Below are 23,257 nucleotides of genomic sequence, written 5' to 3'. Positions count from 1 at the left end.
TAGTGGTGGGCCTAGAAATCCTTGTGAGTTAGATTAATGATGAATGTGGAATTAGGGAACTTTCTTGACATGGGGTTAGGGCGATAAGTAAATGCATGAAAATTAGTAGGGATTAATCTATGGTTGGAATTATAAAATTGGAGGAATTGTGATATTAAAAATAGTACAAGACAGTAACCAAACCGAGATTATGAATAGAGTTGGCTACAAAACGAGACTTAAGAATTTGTTATATCTTTTGGGTGGCCTAAGTTAGCATATAGTCCAATCTAAACGTTAAAATTGTAGTACAAGGTGGTAGGGGACTAAAAGGATAACTGAGTAAGGCTGAGTCGATGTGGTTACTATACTTGAAGAGAATAGGCATTGGTTATCAATTGAGAAACGAAATGTTAAGTATAAATACATGAGATTATATCAACATATACCTATTTGATGCACATGAGTTGGGACAGGATGATTGGGAGCAGTGTTGACAATATCTATCTAGGCTTGTGGTATTTTGGGTGAGTGTTGAGATAGAAAAGGGTTGTTAGAAACTACACAAGATTGTAAAAACCAGTAAAAGGCATTGTACTAGTGTAGTGCTCCGCAGAGAGGACCGAACCACCAGGCGATATCTGCAATTATAGAGGCTACTAGAGCACTTAGCACCTGGTGGTGTGGACGATCCTGTAGGCGATAACTGGAGGAGTAGTGGGGACTGCAACACGTGGCGCCTGACGGTAGGGAAGGTTCTGTTAGGCGATACCTTGAATTCCAAATACCTCTAGAGCGTGTGGTGCTTGGCGGCTTGTGGCTTCCGCCAGGTGGTCTGTAACTGGTTTTCGCTTGGCGACTCTTAGGCAGCGCTAGTCGATGATGTAGGGGTAGTGGCTTGTTTCCTTGGATGGTGTGGTCTACAATAAAGGCAGTTTTGATTTTCTATATTATTGGTTTTAATTAAATTAGTAATATCTAGCCGAGATGCTACACACACAGCTTCCAATTGTCCTACCAAGAGAACTGTGGCCTTGAACCTTAAAGGAGAAGTAGAGAGTGAACATTTTTCCCCTTCCCCTAAGAGTTCTTCCTCCCACACTTCTTATTTTTCTTCTTCTTCAAGTGAGGATGAGATTAAACCACACGAAGGTGGTTTGTTAATGGTAAGGTACAAACTAGGGAAAGTTCCTAAAGAACTTGACTCTTCTCAAAGGCAAAACATTTTTCATACAAGGTGCCTTGTCAATAACAAATTAGTTCCCTCATCCTAGATAGTGGAAGTTGTGTGAATGTGGCTAGCACAAGGGTGGTGGAAAAGCTTGACTTCAAACCCATCCCTCATGCCAAACCGTATAAGCTTGCATGACTTAGTAAGGAAGAACAACTTCAAGTGACTATTGTTAAATTTATGTCCAGACCAACTATTTCATAAAATATTAGAAAGAGTTTCTTTGTATTTTTGTGAACATTGTTGTCTAATTGAGTTGTGAATTGCGAGAGTTGTCATGTGTTGCACAAAGCCATTGGGAGAGAAAGATAAATACTTATTACTTGCTATGTTGTGATCGATGAACCATTTTGTGCTAACAATCACTCTTCCCTTTTACTATGGGAATATTTAAATTGATCCCATCAACTCTCATATGTATATGTTCTCCCTCATTCTTTCTTCTTCTTCTTCTTCTCCTCCTCCTCTCTCCCTTTCTATTTTCATGATTTTCTTGATGTGCTTGCTCCATTTGATCCTACCTTTGATGGAGCCTATCACTTTTTTGAGTTAAAGCTTGCATTTGCATTTGTGAGGATCCAACATTTTGCATTTTCCTATGCCATGCTCAAGTAAACATATCAAAGTAAAAATATTCCTAACAACACTCTTTCATGTGTTCACACTTCACATGTGTTTCACACAATAAGACTTGTTTTTCACATGATAACACTATCTTTTACCACTAGTTCTCTAACTCAAAGTTCTTATGATCATCAAGCAATCAAGAATCAAGAATCATTATCACGATGTAGCAATCACAAAGCTTAAAATAAAGTTTTACACTAATAGAAGATAAGTAACAAAGAGCAAATTCACTACAACAAACAAGAAAGACAACCACAAAATGTATTGAAAAATAATAATAAAGGACACACTTGAAACTTAGAAAATTAAACAAACAAGTAGTGTGCACTAGACAATTGCTATAATTTTCTTCTTCTTCATCTTCTTTTCCTTTTCTTTTTTATTATATATATATATATATATATATATATTGTTTATTTATAAGACTAAAAAATTGGAAGCAACAACAGGAAAGCAAGAACAAAAAAGAATAAAGAAAAATAAATGAATAATATCACGAACAATGTGGAATAGTATCGTGAACAAGATATAACAGTGACGTGAATAGTAAAAACACAAAACAAAAACAATATACATAATTATCTTATTGGTGGAACATTTGCTCGAATACCGAATTATATGATTTCAAATAGAAAGGACACGAAAATTTAAGAATATATGATCCATTTAACTTTTTATAGCTCCAATTTGTTAAGCATACATGCAGACGAGTTAACGTGTAATGAAAAAAAAAAGGTAAAAATAATAGATGTTAAGACTAATTAAAATATTAATACATCGAAAGTTTAATTATTCGAATGCTCCCTACTTTGGTAATGGTGTATCAATTTGGTATTCGTTTTTAATGAGAGTGTCAATTTAATTTTCAATTATTTTTAATCTTTTTAAAAATGTTTTCTTGCAAAAAATTTTTGTTGTCACATATCAAGTTTCTCTGTTACACCTGACAATGTTAGTATCACGTGGCACGATAATGTTACGTGATGAAGGATTGACCCCAACCAAGGATGAAGGCACATGCTTAAGAAGACTAAGCATGTTTAGAAAGGAAGTTCACTAATCCTTCATCCCTTTCATTTGTGTTTGTTATTTTTGATTCCCTAAGTTGACTTAGTTGAATCAACTTTAGTTGACTTGTTGACCTTTGACTAGGTTTGACTTGTTGACTATAGTTGACTTGACTTAAGCCAACATGCTAATCTATGTTTATTTGCTTTGTAGGTTAATTAGGAGTAAGAAAGCAATGCTAGGTGGCGCATGGTGATTGGGGAGCATAAATGATGTGGAGGAGAGAGTAAAGCAAAGGCATAAAGCATAAAGTAAAAGGCATGAAGTAAGGGTACCTATGTACCTTTGGTCTCCTTTGTTTTTAGCACACTTTGACCACTTTTTGGAGATATATGAGACACATTCTTTGTCTCCTTTTATGCTAGAACGAAATTAGCCTTGCACACACCATAGTTAGGTCTTTTGTCTCTCATTTTTGTAACCTTATTTGACCTAGTTTCTAGAAGCTCGGGTTAGGTTTTTGTACAGACATCCTTAGGTATATTTTATTTGCTTAGAGGCCCCTAAACTCTTCTATATAAGGGGTGCTCCTAGACATGTAAAAGGGTTGAACATTTTGGAGAAATTATACACTTTGTGTTTCAACCTTTTGTGAGAGCATTCCTCCTTAGGGAGTGGAGTTCTTTCAAGCCTTATCTTGCCTTGGCAAGTGGCGGCATACACCACTCATCTTCAAGGTTGCCATGGCTTCTTCTAGCCTAGCCTTGTAGTGGCGTGAATCCTCCATTCCTCCCATTTCCCTTGCTTTTCATTTTATGTTTCTTTACTCTTCTTGGTTTATATTGTTTCTATTATATGTTTTTCCTTTTGATTTCTTACTCCCCATCAATCCATTCTCCTCCTCTCTAGAACCTTGGAAAGGAACCTTCACATCTAGATAGCTTGCTATCTTAATGTCCAGTGGGGATTTCCTTGGTTTTCTTAATCAACTCACACCATATTCCATAATCTTAAAAAGGAACAAGATAATCCTTCATCATTTGGTATCTAGAGCTTTGGTTGTCCTTGAATATGGTGTTTTCATGTTCTAACCTTGTCTTGTGTAGCTATCTTTGAAGGGTCCACATAAAAACAGTGCTGGCAGCAACGTGTGCGTTTTTGAAAAAAATACTGCAGCTACCTCAGTGGTCCAAAAGTAACGTTCTTTATATCAAAAGAAAGCTCTGTGAGTCTAGTTTCCAACAAAAAAAGAATTAACGCATTTGGAGTTCTGTGGAGAGAGTTATGATCAAATGAGTGAGCAAAGGTCAGAGCTGCCGAGAATACAAAAAACAACGTTTTCAGGTTATGTTGTGGCAATTTTGGCTTCGGTTTTGTGACTCTTTTGCTCCTAAATGTGGTTGGATAACATGCCTTTTGATGCTTAGTCTTTGAGCCTCAAATCCATGAGTTTAAATGCATGATAGCTACATGTTTGTGTCTTTGGGTATGTCATGTTGAGTCTTTAGATATGCCTAACTTTTGCTTGAGTCATATGTCTTATGCTTCTTTGAGTTTTCTTATTCTTGTTTCTAAGTATTTGAGCTATTGCATGAGATCTATGCCTTTTGTTGTAGCATGCTCCTTGAAATTGATTTTGACCTAAATTTTAAGGAACTAAGTGTTCAAGACACCCTAAAATATCCTTCCATCATCTTAAGTACCTAGTTTTGAAAAGAAAAATTATTGTCATGACCAAAAACAGTTTGGCCAAGAGCTAATTTGTTGCTTGGTGAATCCATTTGGCTATTTTTACTAGGTGTTATGCTACCAAATTTTATACTTGGATTTTGGGTGATATTGGCAAATTAGTTCCATGCTTTAACTTGGTTATGATCTTTCTTGGTGTATGCATAATTTGAGGTATAATCTTGGCTTGTTGAAATGCTTTCCATAGAGTCCTTAAATGTGTTTTTTCTTGTTTTGGTCTTGTTAAAAGTTTTGTCTCAAACTTTTTTTCTTTAGAGTTTAGCTTTCCTTGTTTTTATGCTTTTCTTGCTTGTCACTAGGTGTTCTTTGTTTTGTCTTAGTAGTTTTCTTTTCTTGAAACTCTTGGGATGTTGTGGCCGAATCACTTGTCTTGCATTTGAAAGGTTTTGAACAAGTTTTTAAAAGTGTTTACTTCACTCCTTTGGAGGAGCTTTGAGTGTAGCCTTGCCTTGTTACTTTGGGAGAGTGATCTAAACACTTGGGTTACAATTTGGGTTGGATTTGGTCTCGATTTTCATGTTGTCTAACCCCTAATCCATTTATTTTGTCTCGGATTTGAGTGTTTTTGTTGTAGGAATCATGGCAAGTTCATCAAATGCGCCTACACCAAACAAAAACAATACATTGATGAGATTGCTTCGGGATTTGGAGTTGTCTAGGAATGAGGCCTTTGAACAATTAAGAAAAGACAAGGAGCAAAGTGACCTAAGAATCCAAGAGCACATTCAAAGGCTTGAAGCTAAAGAGCAAGAAAGAGAGGCTAGGAAAAGAGGGCATTCTAGGCGCAACCCATCACAAGAGAAGCAAACTCCAAAGATTCCTAAGTTCTATGGAGGAAGTGATCCCAAAGTCTTCCTTGATTGGGAAGCTAAAGTTGATCAAATTTTCAATGAAAATCATGTAAAGGATCAAACACAAGTTGATCTAGTAGTTTTAGGATTTTTGGAGTATGCCAATACTTGGTGGCATAAAGTTTGTAAGAATTATGACCAAGGGCCACCCGCGGCTTCTTGGATGGACATTAAAACTCTTATGCGTGCTAGATTTGTTCCTCCCTCCTATAGGAAGGAACTTCTTTTGAAGCTCCAAAGGCTTCACCAAGGTTCTATGAGTGTGAGTGAGTACTTTAAAGAATTAGAGTCTCAAATGCGTAGGGTTGAAATAAAAGAGACTAACAATGAGAAAATAAAAAGATTTGTGAGTGATCTTAGGAGAGACATACAAGACCAAGTAGGGTTATATGAGTACTCCACTCTTGAAAATGTTTTCACACTTGCCCTTGGGATTGAAATTCAATTGAAAAGAAAAAGAAGGGCAAGGAAGAGTTACTCACCCAACCACTACTTTAGTCACTCATGGAAGGGAAAGGATAAAAAGAAACATGATAAGTTCCCTTCTAACTCTCATCAAGAACCACCAAGTAAAAGTAAGTCACCAAGTGATCACATTCACCATTCCACTTCTCAAAGATCAAGTTCCATTAAATGTTTTAAATGTTTGGGTTATAATCACATTGCTTTAAATTGCCCAACCAAAAGGACCATGATCTTAAAGAAGAGTAATGATGTTGAAAGTGAACACTCATCTCCCCATTCTCTTTCAAAAGAATCTTCTTCCTCTAGTAAAACTAAAATTTTTGAGAAAGACCCTATGTTATTAAGGCGCATGATAGGTCAAGATCAAAGTGAGCTTGAGCCAACTCAAAGAGAAAACATTTTTCAATCTAGGTGCAAAATTAACAAATGGGTTTGCTCTCTAATTATTGATGGAGGAAGTAGTACCAATGTAACTAGCACAAGGTTGGTGGAAAAGCTTAGCTTAGAGACCATTCCTCATGCTAAGCCCTACAAGCTTTCTTGGATAAGTAAAGAGGGAGAAATAGATGTCAATAAACAAGTCCTAATTAACTTCTCTATAGGAAGCTACAAAGATGAGGTGCTATGTGATGTTGTTCCCATGGAAGTCACACATATCTTACTAGGTAGGCCATGGCAATTTGATAAACAAACTTTACATGATGGCTATACCAACCAATACATTTTCTTCAAAAATGGGAAAAAGACAACTTTACTACCTCTATCACCTCAAGAAGTTAATAAGGATAGAAATATAATAAGAAAAGATAAAGAAGAAAAAGAAAAGGGGCAAGCTTTCACCAAGGTTTTACTTGCCTACAAAAAAATTCTTCCAAAGCAAGATGCGCATCACTCTTCCTTCTCTTCCCAAGCCAAAAAGGAAGGCCCAAAGCATAAGCAAGAGAGGAAGAGTAGTCTAGAAAATAAAGATGGCCTAACCAAAGCTAGGGGTAATACCCTTAGAAAGGATGGAACAAAAGCTCATAAAAGGGAGGCGCAAATCCTCCCCCAAATCAAGTCAAGTTCCATCCACAAAGGCTTCAAGAATTTGTGGTCAAATTCTCTCCAAGAAGGGGAGGATGATGAAGGATTGACCCCAACCAAGGATGAAGGCACATGCTTAAGAAGACTAAGCATGTTTAGAAAGGAAGTTCACTAATCCTTCATCCCTTTCATTTGTGTTTGTTATTTTTGATTCCCTAAGTTGACTTAGTTGAATCAACTTTAGTTGACTTGTTGACCTTTGACTAGGTTTGACTTGTTGACTATAGTTGACTTGACTTAAGCCAACATGCTAATCTATGTTTATTTGCTTTGTAGGTTAATTAGGAGTAAGAAAGCAATGCTAGGTGGCGCATGGTGATTGGGGAGCATAAATGATGTGGAGGAGAGAGTAAAGCAAAGGCATAAAGCATAAAGTAAAAGGCATGAAGTAAGGGTACCTATGTACCTTTGGTCTCCTTTGTTTTTAGCACACTTTGACCACTTTTTGGAGATATATGAGACACATTCTTTGTCTCCTTTTATGCTAGAACGAAATTAGCCTTGCACACACCATAGTTAGGTCTTTTGTCTCTCATTTTTGTAACCTTATTTGACCTAGTTTCTAGAAGCTCGGGTTAGGTTTTTGTACAGACATCCTTAGGTATATTTTATTTGCTTAGAGGCCCCTAAACTCTTCTATATAAGGGGTGCTCCTAGACATGTAAAAGGGTTGAACATTTTGGAGAAATTATACACTTTGTGTTTCAACCTTTTGTGAGAGCATTCCTCCTTAGGGAGTGGAGTTCTTTCAAGCCTTATCTTGCCTTGGCAAGTGGCGGCATACACCACTCATCTTCAAGGTTGCCATGGCTTCTTCTAGCCTAGCCTTGTAGTGGCGTGAATCCTCCATTCCTCCCATTTCCCTTGCTTTTCATTTTATGTTTCTTTACTCTTCTTGGTTTATATTGTTTCTATTATATGTTTTTCCTTTTGATTTCTTACTCCCCATCAATCCATTCTCCTCCTCTCTAGAACCTTGGAAAGGAACCTTCACATCTAGATAGCTTGCTATCTTAATGTCCAGTGGGGATTTCCTTGGTTTTCTTAATCAACTCACACCATATTCCATAATCTTAAAAAGGAACAAGATAATCCTTCATCATTACGTGTGCCAAATATCATTGTCTTGATTTCAACTTTGTCCTCAAATATGTTTTTTTTAGTCTCCACTATTGTGTCTTTGGTTCAATTTCTTCCCAATTTTTTTTAATAATTGAAATATTTTTTTAATCCATTTTTTAATAAAATTAAAACTAATTAAGTATAAATGTTTTTATAAAATTAAGTATTGTTATTTATATCAAAATTTAGGCAAAAAAATGTTATACTAATAGAGAAATATAGTCTCCCAATTTTTTTTTTTAAAATAGAGCAATATTATCTCTCTCCAATTTCAGACCAAAATTATTATTTGTATAAATGTTATACTAACATTCTTTTTATTAAAAATAACTTTTTAACATATTACATTATTTTATATTATTAACCCATATTTTGTTAATCATTTTTTTACTACTAAATTATAATATAAATATCAATATTTAATTATGTAAAATTATTTATACTTAATTAGTTTTAATCTTATAAAAAATGGATTATAAAAATATATTTCAATTATTAAATACATTGGGACAAAATTGAATCAAAGACATAAAAGTGAGGATTAAATTGAATTAAGGAGACATATATGGGGACCAAATTCAAATCAAGACAATGCAATTTAGAACATGTAAGACTCGATGAATCTAATTAATTAAATAAATAATTAATTAATAAATGCGGGTAGTGGGAGCCTTTATGACAATTAATGCTAGCTTGTATGTTGTGGAATAGTACTAGCTTAAATGGTTGAGAGCACTTGCTTGTTATGATAGAATTTTGGTTTGAGTCTTATGTATGCCAAATTGTGTGCTATTTTAATTATGTTTTATTTTGATAAAAGGTTGGATCATGATGAGTGATAATATAATCATAGATTTATAGGAATTATCAGGAAACATGAATCGATTGTATGCTTGCTTTGAAATTGGATGGTTGTGTGTTTGAACTTTGGTAGACATGAATTAAGCTTTCTTTTTGCTAAAATCATTTTTGGCATGGAGGGGAAAGATCAGAAAACCTTGCCGTCTTCAGGAGCAACTAGGAAGGCTGAAGAAACACCATGTTAATGACAATTGCTAGTCATTAAACCTCCATAATCATAATTTTCGTTTTTATGAGCATTAATCATAATTAAGTGAGTTTAAGGTGAAAAAAAGAGAGGTAGTGAGAGAACAAGTGAGGGATTGACTTTGATAGTGTGGAGAGCACATTCTGGATTGTGTAAAGAGAGTTTCAAGAGCTTAGAGGGGAACGTGGAGAGGAGATAAGGACTGGAACAATTGTGATCAAGGAGAACTTAAGAAATCCAGGTTAGGGGATTTCCTATGCAATTTCAAACTCTCGTTTTAGATTTTAATTACATAATCCTGGATGGAATGTGATGTATGGTTGCCTTTTATCGCATTTTTCTGGACTGCATTTTGTTTCTGGAAAATTTTTAGAAACCTGGCGGGCCTGCAAAACCGCTAGGCGATTCATACCTTTGATGTGCAATTCTGGGTTCTTTTGAGGAACCGCCTGACAGTGTGAACGGGCCGCCAGGCGATGCAAGTTGTGCCCCTCAATTTTCTGGGTTTTTGGATGAATGGACTAGCGGTGATGAACACCCGCCAGGCAACCCGAACAACGTGACTCAAACTTTATTGTTTTGGGATTCTTGGGTGTTTCTGATCGGTGGAAAATGTGTTCTTAATTATGGGTGCTTTGGGAAAAGTGATTAATTGTGAAATTTTAGTGTGGTGCAAAGGAATTGAATGAAAAAGGTTGTACATGAATATTAGGGTTCAAAAATTAGAGGGTTCTAGGGACTTGATAATAATATGATTACGTAGAGAATGGTATTATAACTCTATGTGATGGAAGCTTTAGGAGTTAATTGTGTAATTGAACACGTGATTGCAGCGATTGAGTTGAAAGTCGAGGGAAAAATGGGATTATGGAAAGTGTAGGGTTCGCGTATGCAGAGGAAATTCTGGGTTTTCCAAAACTGCATGAACCGCCTGGCGACACCCTAATTGCCATCAGGCGCTAGATCAGAGAAGTAGTCACTGTACGTTTGGTGTATAATGCGAGTTGGGAAATCTAATCTGGGTCACTTGGAGTATTGAAAGGGGTTGGAATATGCTAGATATGGGTTACAAGGATAAGCAATGCATGAGGTAGGATGATGTGAGATTAAGTTCTGATTTGGTTTTAATAGATTATAATGTCATGATAGTACCTTAGAGGTTCAATTGACATAGACTCTTGCTTGAAGGGAGACCGAATATAACTTAAGAGTTGGAGCTGTTATGTGAATTGCCTAAGTTGAAAGTGAGGTGTAATTATAGATTAAGGTATAATTGTTATGTCACTTGAACTTGGGTGGAATTTGAGGTAACAACTAGAACCAATGATGAGATATAGGTAGTATGAATTTATTTTGGCATACTATGAATGAGCAAGGTTAACCTTAAGCAAGCCAAATTATTAGTATACTTAGGTTGTTGAACTTAAATGGAAATAGGAGCCTGGATAATAAGTTAAACACATGAGAATTGATGTAATTAAATTGGTGTAGATAATTATGGGTCTTGATGCCTTGATTGGGAAGTGTAATATGTTCTACGTGTAAAAAAAAAACCCGAGTATTACGCAAGTACTGGTATAGCGCCTGGCGGTGGGGTTTGACCCACCAGGCGATAGTTGCCAAATCAGTGGGGTACTGGAGCGTGTGGCGCCTGGTGGTGGGAGTCGTTCCGCCAGGCGATACCTGCAGAGAGAGTGACTCCTGAGTTCCGCCAAACGGTCTAGAACCGAATTTTGCCTGACAACTCTGGAGCAACGCCAACGATAATGCAAAGGTAGAACTATTGTATGCTTGGATATGCGTGATCTACAAGGCTTTAGTGGTGCCTTAAAGATTGACTTGTTGGAGTGTTCCTTGAGTTGTGGCTCAGAACATATCCTTTGAGTTGTGGCTCGGGATAGAGGGTAAACACGTGGCATTCTTTGAGTTGTGATTCATAATGACATCTCTTGAGTTGTGGCTCAGGATGGCGGATGAACACGAGGAATCCTTGAGTTGTGGCTCGGATTGGCGAGTGTTGCCGGTGTGAGTGTGCGAGTTGTGGCTCGTACGGATGGGTCCAGAAAGATTGCCCTCCTCGGTATATAGCCAACGAGTTTGGTAGTCTTGGGACATTACGAACTATGCTTCATATTGGGAACTTCACCTGGCGTTATGGAGTGTGGTCCGTAGCAGATTTCCCGCACGTGTTTTACAAGTTGTGGCAGCAAGGCATCTTGAGGTATTCATCTAAAGACGTAGATATGGATGACATGGTGGTGGCCATGTTGTATTGAATCAAAGGATAAAAGTTCCTTTGATGTGGGTGTGTGCATATATTTGAACTACACACACACACACACAAATATATATATATATATATATATATATATATATATATATATATATATATATATATATATATATATATATATATGTTTAAATGTTAGCTCACCATATTTGCTTGTGTTTGGCGATGATTGTGTATGTGTTACACGAGAACATATGATGTTGTAGGTGATTCTAGTGAGGCATAAAGACGGAGCGGGGATAGCATGGGAAAAACTTTATCCGAGTTTTATTATTTATGGTTTTGAATAATTTTGTAAATCTTTATGTTACAGACTTTGATATTGTATTCAAGTTTTATAAATTGTGGATTTTGGATAGTTTCTTATGTAATAAACGTTTTAATTTTTCCCACGTTAATGGGAAATAAAGTTATAACAAATGAGGTTTTAATCATATTTCTTTATTTTATTATTTAAATTCGTAATATTCGACCGAGAGGTTACATCACACGTGACATTGTTTCACCATGTGACATTGACATTATCACGTGTCAAATTAGAAACTTGAAATGTGGCAACAAAATATTTTTGCAAGAAAAAAAATAAAATTAATAATTAAAAAAATCATAAAGTAATCTGTGACGCATTGTTAACAACGTTAATAATTTATTTTTTCCTGAAAAGAACTTAATTAAGACATTTTTTAAAAGTTGAAACACAATTAACATTTTCTTAAGAATATATACTAAATTGATACACATCATCCCTATTAACGTGAGGATTATTTGAGTAATTAAACCTATATTAAAATAACATGTTTCATTATTTTATTTTTCTTACATAACATGAGAAGTCCGATATATATAATATAATCAATAGCATATGCAGAAGAATTGAGAAAAATAATAGTGAAAATCCGATAATAATAAAATTTAAAAAATAATAATAGATAAAATATATTATTAAATAAAAAAGTACAGTCAATAAATATAATTATAAATTATAAATACCTTAAAAATAATTATGGAAACTTTTAACTTTAATTATTTAGCTATTTTCTTTCTTTTACACTGGCAATGGGTTTTTAATTTCCATATTATTTTCCACCGTTTCATCTTTACAGCATTTGAACAACTTTTATAATAACATTAAATGTTCTTTTCTTTAGACAGTGAATAATTAATACCATATACTCTTAATTCTAAAGGATTGTTTTGGTCTCTATTCTTATAGTGATTTTTAATATATCAAATATTTAATAAATTTTCATTGTTAAATAGTGTTAAATTCTCATATTTTTCACTTTTTAGTACACAAATATTAAACACTTGTTATATTTTAACATTCAACGTATTGACGAAAAGAGTCTAATTTAATTGGTTGGGTTATATCAGTTATGTTACTTTAAGTTAACTTTATGAATAGACAATTATTAGATATATTTTATTTTTATTTTGTAAAATATTAAGAGAGTTACATAAAAATCAGAAATATCTTTTTTATATATAAAAATCTAAACCGTCTCTATCGAGTCTATCCTTTTAGCTGAACTGACTACCAAATATGAAATATTGCTAACAGTACAAATACTTTTCTACTTTATCGGTGGAATGGTTCAATTATTAATTTGAATAACCTTTTTTATGAAGATTTATATTCCTTCAATTATTTGCAAATTTGTGTTGAAATTATTCATATAATCCACATGAAAAAATTGGCATATTCTTAAGATGATATTCTGTTTTGCTTCTCAATTTTAATTCTAAATAATTAAAATTCTAATTTTTGACAAAACAGTACATATTTCAAATTAGGCTTAAATAATAATGGTTTGATCGTTTGGTTTTTTCAATTTAGTCCTATTTTTTTTTTTAATTTAATCCTAATATTTGTCAATTTTATTTAATTTGGTTATTTTCGCTAACACCGTTAAAATAACAGTAATCGTCATGTGTCATTCTGTGAATTTTTTAATTTTTTTAATTTAAAATATATATATATATATATATATATATATATATATATATATATATATATATATATATATATATATATATATATATATATATATATATATATATATATATGTGTGTGTGTGTGTGTGTGTGTCAAGCTCATATCATGCAACGTGCCATTTTGTGATTTTTTTTAATTTAAAAAAATTTTACGTGTCAAGCCAATATCATGCCACGCGTCAAAGTCAATTTTTTATATTCAATTTGGTCATAATATTAGTTATTTGTTTTCAACTTGGTCCTAATTATTTTTTAAATTTAGCATTTTTGTTCCTCTCCAAATTCAGACAAAATATAATTTGGATATAAATGTTATATGGATATTCTTATTAAAATGCATATTTTTATTAAATATTTTTAATTTAGAATTAGAGTTGGTTTAAAATTAAATATTTTTAACCTCTTAAAATTTTAAATTAATGTTGTTATTACCTTTTTCGTTTTAATTTTAAACCAATTCTAATTCTAAATTAAAAATATTTAATAAAAATATGCATTTTAATAGGAATATCCATATAACATTTATATACAAATTAAATTTTGTCTCAATTTGTAAATGAACAAAAATGCTAAATTAAAAAAAAGGATCAAATTGAAAACAAATAACGAATGTTATGATCAAATTGAATATTAAAAACTGACCTTGACATGTGGCATGATATTGGTTTGACGTGTGAATTTTTTTTAATTAAAAAAATTAAATTTAAAAAAATTTAAAAAAATTTAAAAAATAAAAAATTGACACATGGCATGATATGAGCTTGATACATGTACATATTTTTTTTGAATAAAAAAATTTAAAAAATTTAAAAAAATTTTAAAAAATAAAAAATAAAAAAATCACAAAATGACACGTGGCGGTTACTGCTCACATTCTGTTAATTGTTTTAACATGTTAACGAAAAGGACCAAATTGAATAAAATTGACGAATATTAGGACCAAATTGAAAAATAAATAAAAGTAGGACCAAATTGAAAAAATCAAACGAAAACTAGGACCGAATCATTATTTAAGCCTTCAAATTAAATTGTAATACGCAATAGTTTTTCTACAGAAGGTTTCAAGTCATTGAAAAAGTGTCATTTAGAATTTTGTAACAAGTTGAAATGTCTTTACCAACAAGTCTAAACTTGAATAATAAAAATCTTATATTTAGTAATTTTTATCATACTTTTGCATTAAGATCAAAATTTTGATGTTAAGAATGACCAATGATGTACTCTATGTCTAGATGCACAATCAATTAGTTGTTTATTGTAGTCTAGATTCCAATATCGTGTTTAATGATTAGATACTCACACAATCAATGATTATTATGCAATTAAAACAAGAATAAAATACAAGAGTGATGGAAAAGAATTATATTGAATAGTGAAATTCACAAAGAGTTAAAAATATATTACACCCAATCCCCATGAATAAGAGAGTTAGCTACTCCTTAACATTCTGAATACTTGAATAATGATGAAGATGAATGTCTTCAACATTCAGAATACGCCTCTACCTTCTTTCCTTTTAGGTCAAGTGTCATTTTTCCCAAAAGTATTTATTTTTCTCTTTCTCCCCCAAAAGGGTTGTTTTTTGAAGGGTTGTTCCTTTTTACTTATATCAAACTTCTTGTTTATAGATTTTTCGAATTAGACTGGGCCTGCAACTCTGTACTTAATTTTTATGTTGGAGTAATCAACTTTATAAATATCTCCACCTACCGAGAACTTTGATAATCAAATTTTGTTGAATCAAACTATTGAATAAAAAGTATCACAAAAGTTAGTGTTTCACTCTACACACAAGTGTTTATAAATGATCACTCATAATCAGCATGTTATAAAACCATTTCATCAACTTTTGCACATCATCTAATTTACACAATGCACACATTTGGTTAGATTAAAAGGTGCTTCAAAGGTTATAATGTGGCTTAGCTAGAAGAAATATGGCTTTTCAGGAATTTAAAAACACCTCTAAGCCGAAGAGAAAACTAAATGTAAATAATTCATGGTATCCTCGTATTCTCTACAAAATAATATTTTTCCAAAACTTTTCATATATTTCTCATACCACAACCCCTTGTTTTATCACATTGGATCTGTTGTATTTTCTCTTCTTTCTCTTTTTCTTTTTCCCAAGGTAGGATTTTTACAAAAGCCTACCCCAAACTTATTCAATATCATACCCTTGTAGGATGTTTATACCTTACCCCAACTGATCTGATCTCATGTCTTTATTTTACTCAACATGTACATGTTCTCTTTGGCTAAGGTGCAGGAGAAGATACGTTTTCTTTAAAGGTTAAGGGTAAAAGAATGAAACAATTAGGCTAAAAAAGGGTAACAACAGACAATTAACATATATCAGGGTTGGCTATTTGGCTAAGTAGCTTAAACATATCAAACAAATTCCTTTATCCTTTCAAACCAATAATCAATTTATATTAATAAGAATGAAGAAAAAATCAATTTCATGACAGTAATTGCTTTCCTTACAACTCTCTACTCTCAAGCTCACAACATTTATATGATTTTAATAGTCAAATGTTTCAATACTCAAATATCCAAAAAAATTTGTCATACTCTCACATTGATCAAGGACTAACTAAATATAAACATATCAAACTATCTCACAATCAATGTATGACACAAGTTATCTCAACTATATGCATAATTTTGAGACAAGAAAATCATTGCTCAAACATATTCTAACTCAATTGACCATCTAAGCATTCGATTCATATATTTTGAGGACATGATTAGAGAAAGTTCAAAGAGAATTTAATAATTAAGCATGTTCATACACAAACTAAAAAAGAAATTCGTTGAGTGAGCATCAATGCTTTCGCTAGGTGAGAAGACTCACGTAGCGAATGAAAAGGCGAGTCAAGTAGTCGCTAGGCGAGCAAACTTTCAAATATCCACAAAAATTTGTCATACTCTCACATTGATCAAGGACTAACTAAATATAAACATATCAAACTATCTCACAATCAATGTATGACACAAGTTATCTCAACTATATGCACAATTTTGAGACAAGAAAATCATTCTCAAACATATTCTAACTCAATTGACCATCTAAGCATTCGATTCATATATTTTGAGGACATGATTAGATAAAGTTCAAAGAGAATTTAATAATTAAGCATGTTCATACACAAACTAAAAAAGAAATTCGTTGAGCGAGCATCAATGCTTTCGCTAGGTGAGAAGACTCACGTAGCGAATGAAAAGGCGAGTCAAGTAGTCGCTAGGCGAGCAAACTTTCAAATATCCACAAAAATTTGTCATACTCTCACATTGATCAAGGACTAACTAAATATAAACATATCAAACTATCTCACAATCAATGTATGACACAAGTTATCTCAACTATATGCACAATTTTGAGACAAGAAAATCATTGCTCAAACATATTCTAACTCAATTGACCATCTAAGCATTCGATTCATATATTTTGAGGACATGATTAGAGAAAGTTCAAAGAGAATTTAATAATTAAGCATGTTCATACACAAACTAAAAAAGAAATTCGTTAAGCGAGCATCAATGCTTTCGTTAGGTGAGAAGACTCACGTAGCGAATGAAAAGGTGAGTCAAGTAGTCGCTAGGCGAGCAAACTTTCCTAGCGAGAGAATTCGCCCAATGAGTGATGTTGAAAAATATATTTTAAAGAAAAAATTGCTAAACATACAAGGTTGCCTCCCAACAAGCGCTTGTTTAACATCTTTGACACTTGATTTCATTATGATGTTTAACATCTGTTGAACCAATACCATATGCTTCTTTGTGTCTTATCTTCCTTTTCATCAATACCTTGCTCTCACAAGAACACAAAAGTTATTTGAACAAACAAGTTATCCCAATTTTTATATAAACAAAAATTTGAGATTTGGAAATAAACATAAGAATAACAACAAAATAAGTGAAAATTTAGAAATAAAGAAAAAAAACTTGCACACCAACCAAACAATAATTACAATATGCAGAATGGTTAAATAGATTTCCCAAGCAACCTTACTCAAATGTCTCTTGTTGCAAAATTACAAGTACTCTCATTTGTGATTAATACTACTTTCCCTATTCTCTAAGATTAGACACATAGATGTCTCTTGAAATGCCTATCCAAGTCTGAAATACCTTTTCAAAACCATAAAATTGCATTCAAAACCATAACAGTGGGGGCCAAACATACAATCCCATTTCTAGTGAATTGTAATATTTGGTTTGATTTGATTAGTTAGGCTGCTGAAATCTCATGTCTAGGACCTTCCAATAACTAGATAATGTTGTAAGGCGTACCCCGGACAAACATTAAGTATAAATCAAATCAATGGAAATCATAAACATTTATAGACCAACTACATAAAAGAAAACACAAAAAATACAATAAAAAACAAAACAAAACACATAACAAAGTCTAAAAGAGATAAAAGTGCCTAAATTACCTTGTGCTTGTGTAGGTTCAAAAGATCTTTCTAAGACAAGAAGGAGGGTTGAATTGGCGAATATTAAAAACATGTCCAATTAAAACTTATGAAAATCCTTTTATGAATTCAATTAACCAATAAATTAGAGATGTATTGCTATAGAATCACACTTTTCAATCGATTAAAAACAAAAATAACAGATTAATCTATTCATGAAATATGATTCAGCAAAATAAAAACAACTAATATTCTGGAAATTATGTAGAAACGAGAAAAGTAGCAAACTCACTCAAACAACATTCTTTATCAAACAAGATATGTTCCAATCAATATATCCCACTTATTTGTATTACCAGATAACGTAAAAATACATGCACACCTTACAAAGATTGATTTAATGAGTTTTCTTGATATTTAAATGATGAACAATATAAGGGAGAGAAGATCACACACTAGTTTTTATACTGGTTCACTTAATACCTAAGCTACATCTAGTTTATCAAGACAACCTGAGCTTGATCATGCACTACATAAAATTGTTTTAAGAAATCCCTCAAAGATTACACTTTTGAATAAAGCAACACACCAAGATTCTTGAATCCCACAAGAATCTTATCCCCAACATTGTAAGAATCCCACTTACAGACCTGGAATCACACCAGGAACCGCACATAAGCACAAGAACAACCAAACCTAATGGAAGCGCTCCCTAGCCAACCAAACACGTGTTCTTCTAGCTTCAAGCAAGCAAAACTTTGCTCTAAGATCTCAAGATCTTCAAAACACCAGCTATAAATTGTGCAATCTAGAGAGAGAGTTTTCCAAATTTGTATCCTTGTTTTTTGTGCTCAGAAATATCAAGTTTTGCACAGCTCTCTGAAAAAACTAGCTTATATATCTTGGTCATAAGTGAATTCAACCTGTTGATTTGTTCGTACAATCTGTTGATTTCTTTTGACTTAAGTGAAATCAGTCGATTCAATAACAATTCAATTAATTCAATACATTCACAGCAGAACTATATGCAACAAGCCTTTTAACTTGTTAAAAACCTTTTTAACATATTGAGAAGGGCACACACAAGACAAAACGACTTCTAACTTATGTCATATAGTCTACGAATACAATACAAAATACAAGCTCCATGATCTTGAAGCCAATTCCAGATTTAGTAGATCCTTAGCTTGATCATCAATGCATCTTCATCAATCATTCATCAACCACATATGATCTCATGCACTTGCTTCATCAAATCCATGCATCAAGGTCACTTGTGCTAACAACTTGAACACAAGTCCCCGACAATTATGCCAAAAACTTGTTATGGGATTGACAAGTGTACCAAATCACACAAATAATAAAATGAAAATCAAAGTATCATTTCTAAAAAAACTTGTAAAACACTTAACAGTTGTTGCAGTTCATAATTCAATTAGATAATAAATTTTAAAAAAATGATAACTATTTTTTGTTAAACACCCGACCAATACCCATGATATGACATTTTTATTTGAAATTTAAAATAATTTAGAATCAATTAAATGAAAAGAAAAGAAAAAAAAGTATTACTATCTTATTAGGTATTTTAAGCGTATAAAAAGACTAAGATGTTTATGTTGCATTTTTCAAAATACTATTGAAGAAAGACAACTTAACTTATGCTTTAAGTTAAGCATTTACGTAGCAAACTAAAATTAAATAATGATAAAAATCAGATTGTTTAGTTAGTTTTAACATTTTCTTATCAATTATGTGCACCAGCACGAAAACGTGGGTATACAAAATTAATATTGACATATGACATAAAATAATAAACACTCTTTGTTTTATGGGTTTTTTAAGGAAATTTCTTTGTTTGAAGTTACAGTCGGTATCTTTATCCGTGCGTCATCTCATCTTGGTGCAACTTTCCTTCACGAAATTAAGAATAATTAAAATTCTCAACAGGTGAAAATTACAAGAAATTAAATATAGAATGGTCAAAATTTTGAACAGGTGAAAATTACAAAGAAACTTGGCCTCAGTGGGAACACCCATCAATTGTAGAGAGTTTCTTCTACTTTCTCTCTCCACCAAGCTCAGAATCTTTTTCAACTATGCTCTGAGTTTTTTCATTCATTGTGGTTTCTTCTTTTGTCTTTCTCTTCCTTTTCATTGGTAAGTTCACTCTCATAAATTCTGAATATTTTTTCTTCTTGGTTGCTATTTATTACGGTTTTTTTCGGTGGATTCTAGGTGGGTCTGAACTCAGAATGATACTTGGAGTGATGGGTGTTTGTTTATATGCTTTGATGACAACATGGTGTGGTTTTTGTTTGATTTTAGTTTTCAGTTTGGTTTTGTTGTGTTGCCTTCACTCTCTTTTGTTTCTGGCTTTGTGGTTGTGTTTGAGGACAAGCTCTGTTTCTGTTGTTGAAGCTACCTGGTTCTTCCATGAATTTTGTTCCTCCTTAATGCATATGTAGTAATTGATTTGTTTTGTTGAGGATAAACATTTAAATCATTTCAATTTTTCTGTGTGAAGTTATGGAGCTTTGTCTCCCTTTGTAATTGTTGAACTTGACCGGTTTTCTATTGGGATTATGGTAGGCAGAAGAACTCCTCTGATAATCCAAAACTCATTCGAAATTTTTTGTTCTGGACATTTTTAGATGGATATTTTGCATCCATTTAATAAGGCTAATTCATGATCCTGAATTGATTATAATTTTATGTTCTTACTGTAAATTTTTGTTGAAATTCTTCATGATTCGATTACAAGAGAGTTGACTATATAGTTGACCATATGTTCACAGCTCTGACCTGCTATGTTCGTTGTAAGACCTCAATTATAATTTTCTTTGGCAATTATTTGTTTCCTGATTTGAAATGTGTTTATATCTGCATGAAATCCGATCAAATGTTTTGTTACTAGTTTACTTTAATCGGGGGGTTTTTCTACGTTTCTTGTTCAAATTGTTTTCTGTGAGTCAAATTTTCAAAAGGAATTTCTTATAATAATGTTATGAAACTAACTTGTGACATGAAGTTTGATTATATTTGGATCCCTTTTCTTGTTCTATCTTGTTGGAGTTTGCCATTCCTCATCTCTCTCAGATTTACCGTCAGGTTTTTCTTAGGGATATAATATCGAGCATCTGGTGTGCTGCCAAAACACTTCACCACAATATCATAAATGTTCATCATGACTTGCTAGCTGCTTACTTTTGTTGTCAATTTTATGACCCATTTTGTTAACTTCATCTGTGACTAAAATGACCCATCTGAACCTCTAAACTTGGTGCAGAAGCAAAGTGAATCTCTTCAATCTAAGTGTGCAGTGAGAGAGAAAGCATGTCAAGTGGAACAACATACTGGTGTTATACATGCAGGCAGCCAATCTGGCTTGAAAGGAGAGATGCAATTTGCCCTTACTGCGATGGAGGCTTTGTGCAAGAACTTTACGAGCTGCTGCGAGCAGTTTCAAGCCAACAAGGCTTTTCATCACAAAGGGAAGATTTTCAACACGTCCCTGACATTATGGATGCTGTGAGAGCTGTTATGGAGCAAAGAGGTTCTGAGCCAAGAGTTGGAGACAATTTCATGAGGCAGAGAATGGCTGGAAGCTATACAAATTTTGATGTAAGAAGGAGGTTTGGTTCCACCCCAGTTCCTGATCAGACTTGGGGGGTCTATACCTCTGGTCCTTATCTCATATTTCATGGTCAACCTCCAGGGTTTACTGTCTCTAACACTGCCTCAAGAAGTGGTTCCGGGCATGTTGATTTTGGTCACTACTTTCTTGGTCCTAGACTTGAAGGACTCATTGAGCAGCACATAACCAATGACCGGCTTGGTCCACCTCCTGCATCACGCTCTTCTATTGATGCAATGCCAACCATTAAGATCACAAATGAACACCTACAATCTGATTCACACTGTGCAGTTTGTAAGGAAAGGTTTGAACTGAGTTCTGAGGCCAGGAAAATGCCATGTAGCCACATTTACCACTCAGACTGCATTGTTCCATGGTTGGTTCAGCACAATTCATGTCCACTTTGCCGTGTTGAGTTGCCACCACAAGGACACTCCAGTTCTCGAAGTAGTCGAATTAGGGGAGGAAGGAATGGTAATGGCAGTGGCAGTGACAGTATCTCAAGGAGAAGTGGGAATAGAGAGATGAACAGTGGAAGGAGGAATCTGCTATCATATTTGTGGCCATTTCGAACTTCTTCCAGTTCAAATACTTGATCATGGTGCTGACACACAGTTCAAATACCTGATCATGGTGCTGACACACAGTTCAAATACCTGATCATGGTGCTGACACTGGGGAACCTACTCTTCTAAGTCTTTGGCCTGTGCCAGAAGTTAACTGAAAGTTTAATTTCTTCATCAGCACAAGTGTAATTAGCTGTCACATAATGCTTATGTTTCTGCAGATTGTGCTTTGAACTTTATCTCATTGATGCTAGATCGTAGAATATGTGAAACTCTTTGTATATTCTTGGAAGCAATTTTCGTTTTAAAGTTTCGGTTGTATTGTTGTTTGCATGGTCATGTGTGTGTTTCAGAGATAAGGAATCAAAGGGGGAGGAAAAGGTGAGTGATGAAGGATAAACAAAATCATTTCCTTTACTCTGCAAACATAATAACAATCATCAAACACTTCACTTTGCAATGAGTCCATAACAGAGCAATGAATGTAAATGTTAGAAAATGGCACTGTGAAACAAAACCTTTTGGAACTCAACCTCATTATCTATAAATTAAAGTTAATTTATGTATAATTAAATTTAAGATTTTTAGAAAAATGAATAAAAATAAGTTTTACAAGTTAACTCATATACAAGTTATATTTTAGACGATTTTAGATGGTAGAGATGCTTTTATTTCATTTTATTTCTAATAACACATGAAAATGTTACTTCAAAAGATTCATAGTTTTATACCGAATTTAATTGGTTTGGTTTTAATGAACTACACATCAGTAAAAAATTATGTAAAAGTGAATTCATGAAACTTTTTATATAATTTTTAAAATTGTCTCGTTTCAACTTAAATATAAATTAATTTTAATTTTAAAAAGTCATATATTTTTTTCATTCTTGCAAAGAAACTAGTTGGTAAATACAGAGGGAAAAATAAGAAACAAAAGCAAAACATTTTTTTCATAATTGATGAAGGACTTTCAGGAGATTTGCCCCTTTTGTCACATCCAAAAGGCTAAAAATGAGGGACCATGTGTTTCCACGCACTAATTATGAGCAGCAGCACAGTCTCTGCCGTGAGTGAAGGGTTGCATTTCAAAAGGAATTCTAACTTCCACTTTAAGCAACACTCTAACTGGATAAAATTTTGGAGGTGTAAATGATTGAGCACAATAACTTCATAACTTTTTTATAC

At 33.2% G+C, this 23,257-nt stretch overlaps 1 protein-coding gene across 2 annotated transcripts; it reads left to right on the top strand.

Moving 5' to 3' along the window:
- Positions 1 to 19,820: 19,820 nt before the first annotated feature.
- LOC114188926 (E3 ubiquitin-protein ligase RZF1-like) lies at positions 19,821 to 22,401 on the top strand. 2 transcript variants are annotated; one of them, XM_028077597.1, is made up of 2 exons: positions 19,821 to 20,029; positions 21,159 to 22,401. In XM_028077597.1, exon 2 carries the CDS (start codon positions 21,206 to 21,208, stop codon positions 22,100 to 22,102), a length of 897 nt encoding a protein of 298 aa, XP_027933398.1. In that variant the 5' UTR covers positions 19,821 to 20,029; positions 21,159 to 21,205; the 3' UTR covers positions 22,103 to 22,401. The 2 variants fall into 2 exon arrangements, with proteins under 2 accessions (XP_027933398.1, XP_027933399.1); XM_028077598.1 differs by lacking the exon at positions 19,821 to 20,029 and adding an exon at positions 20,060 to 20,174.
- Positions 22,402 to 23,257: the final 856 nt, after the last annotated feature.

Source organism: Vigna unguiculata, chromosome 6 (genome assembly GCF_004118075.2).
Source record: "Vigna unguiculata cultivar IT97K-499-35 chromosome 6, ASM411807v1, whole genome shotgun sequence".
Lineage (NCBI taxonomy): Eukaryota > Viridiplantae > Streptophyta > Magnoliopsida > Fabales > Fabaceae > Vigna > Vigna unguiculata.
Note: the sequence above shows the minus strand (reverse complement) of the source record. Positions and strands in the feature narration are given on the sequence as shown.

Coding starts and splice junctions, on each gene's coding strand:
- LOC114188926 (XM_028077597.1), top strand. CDS start 21,206: ATGTCAAGTGGAACAACATACTGGTGTTATACATGCAGGCAGCCAATC.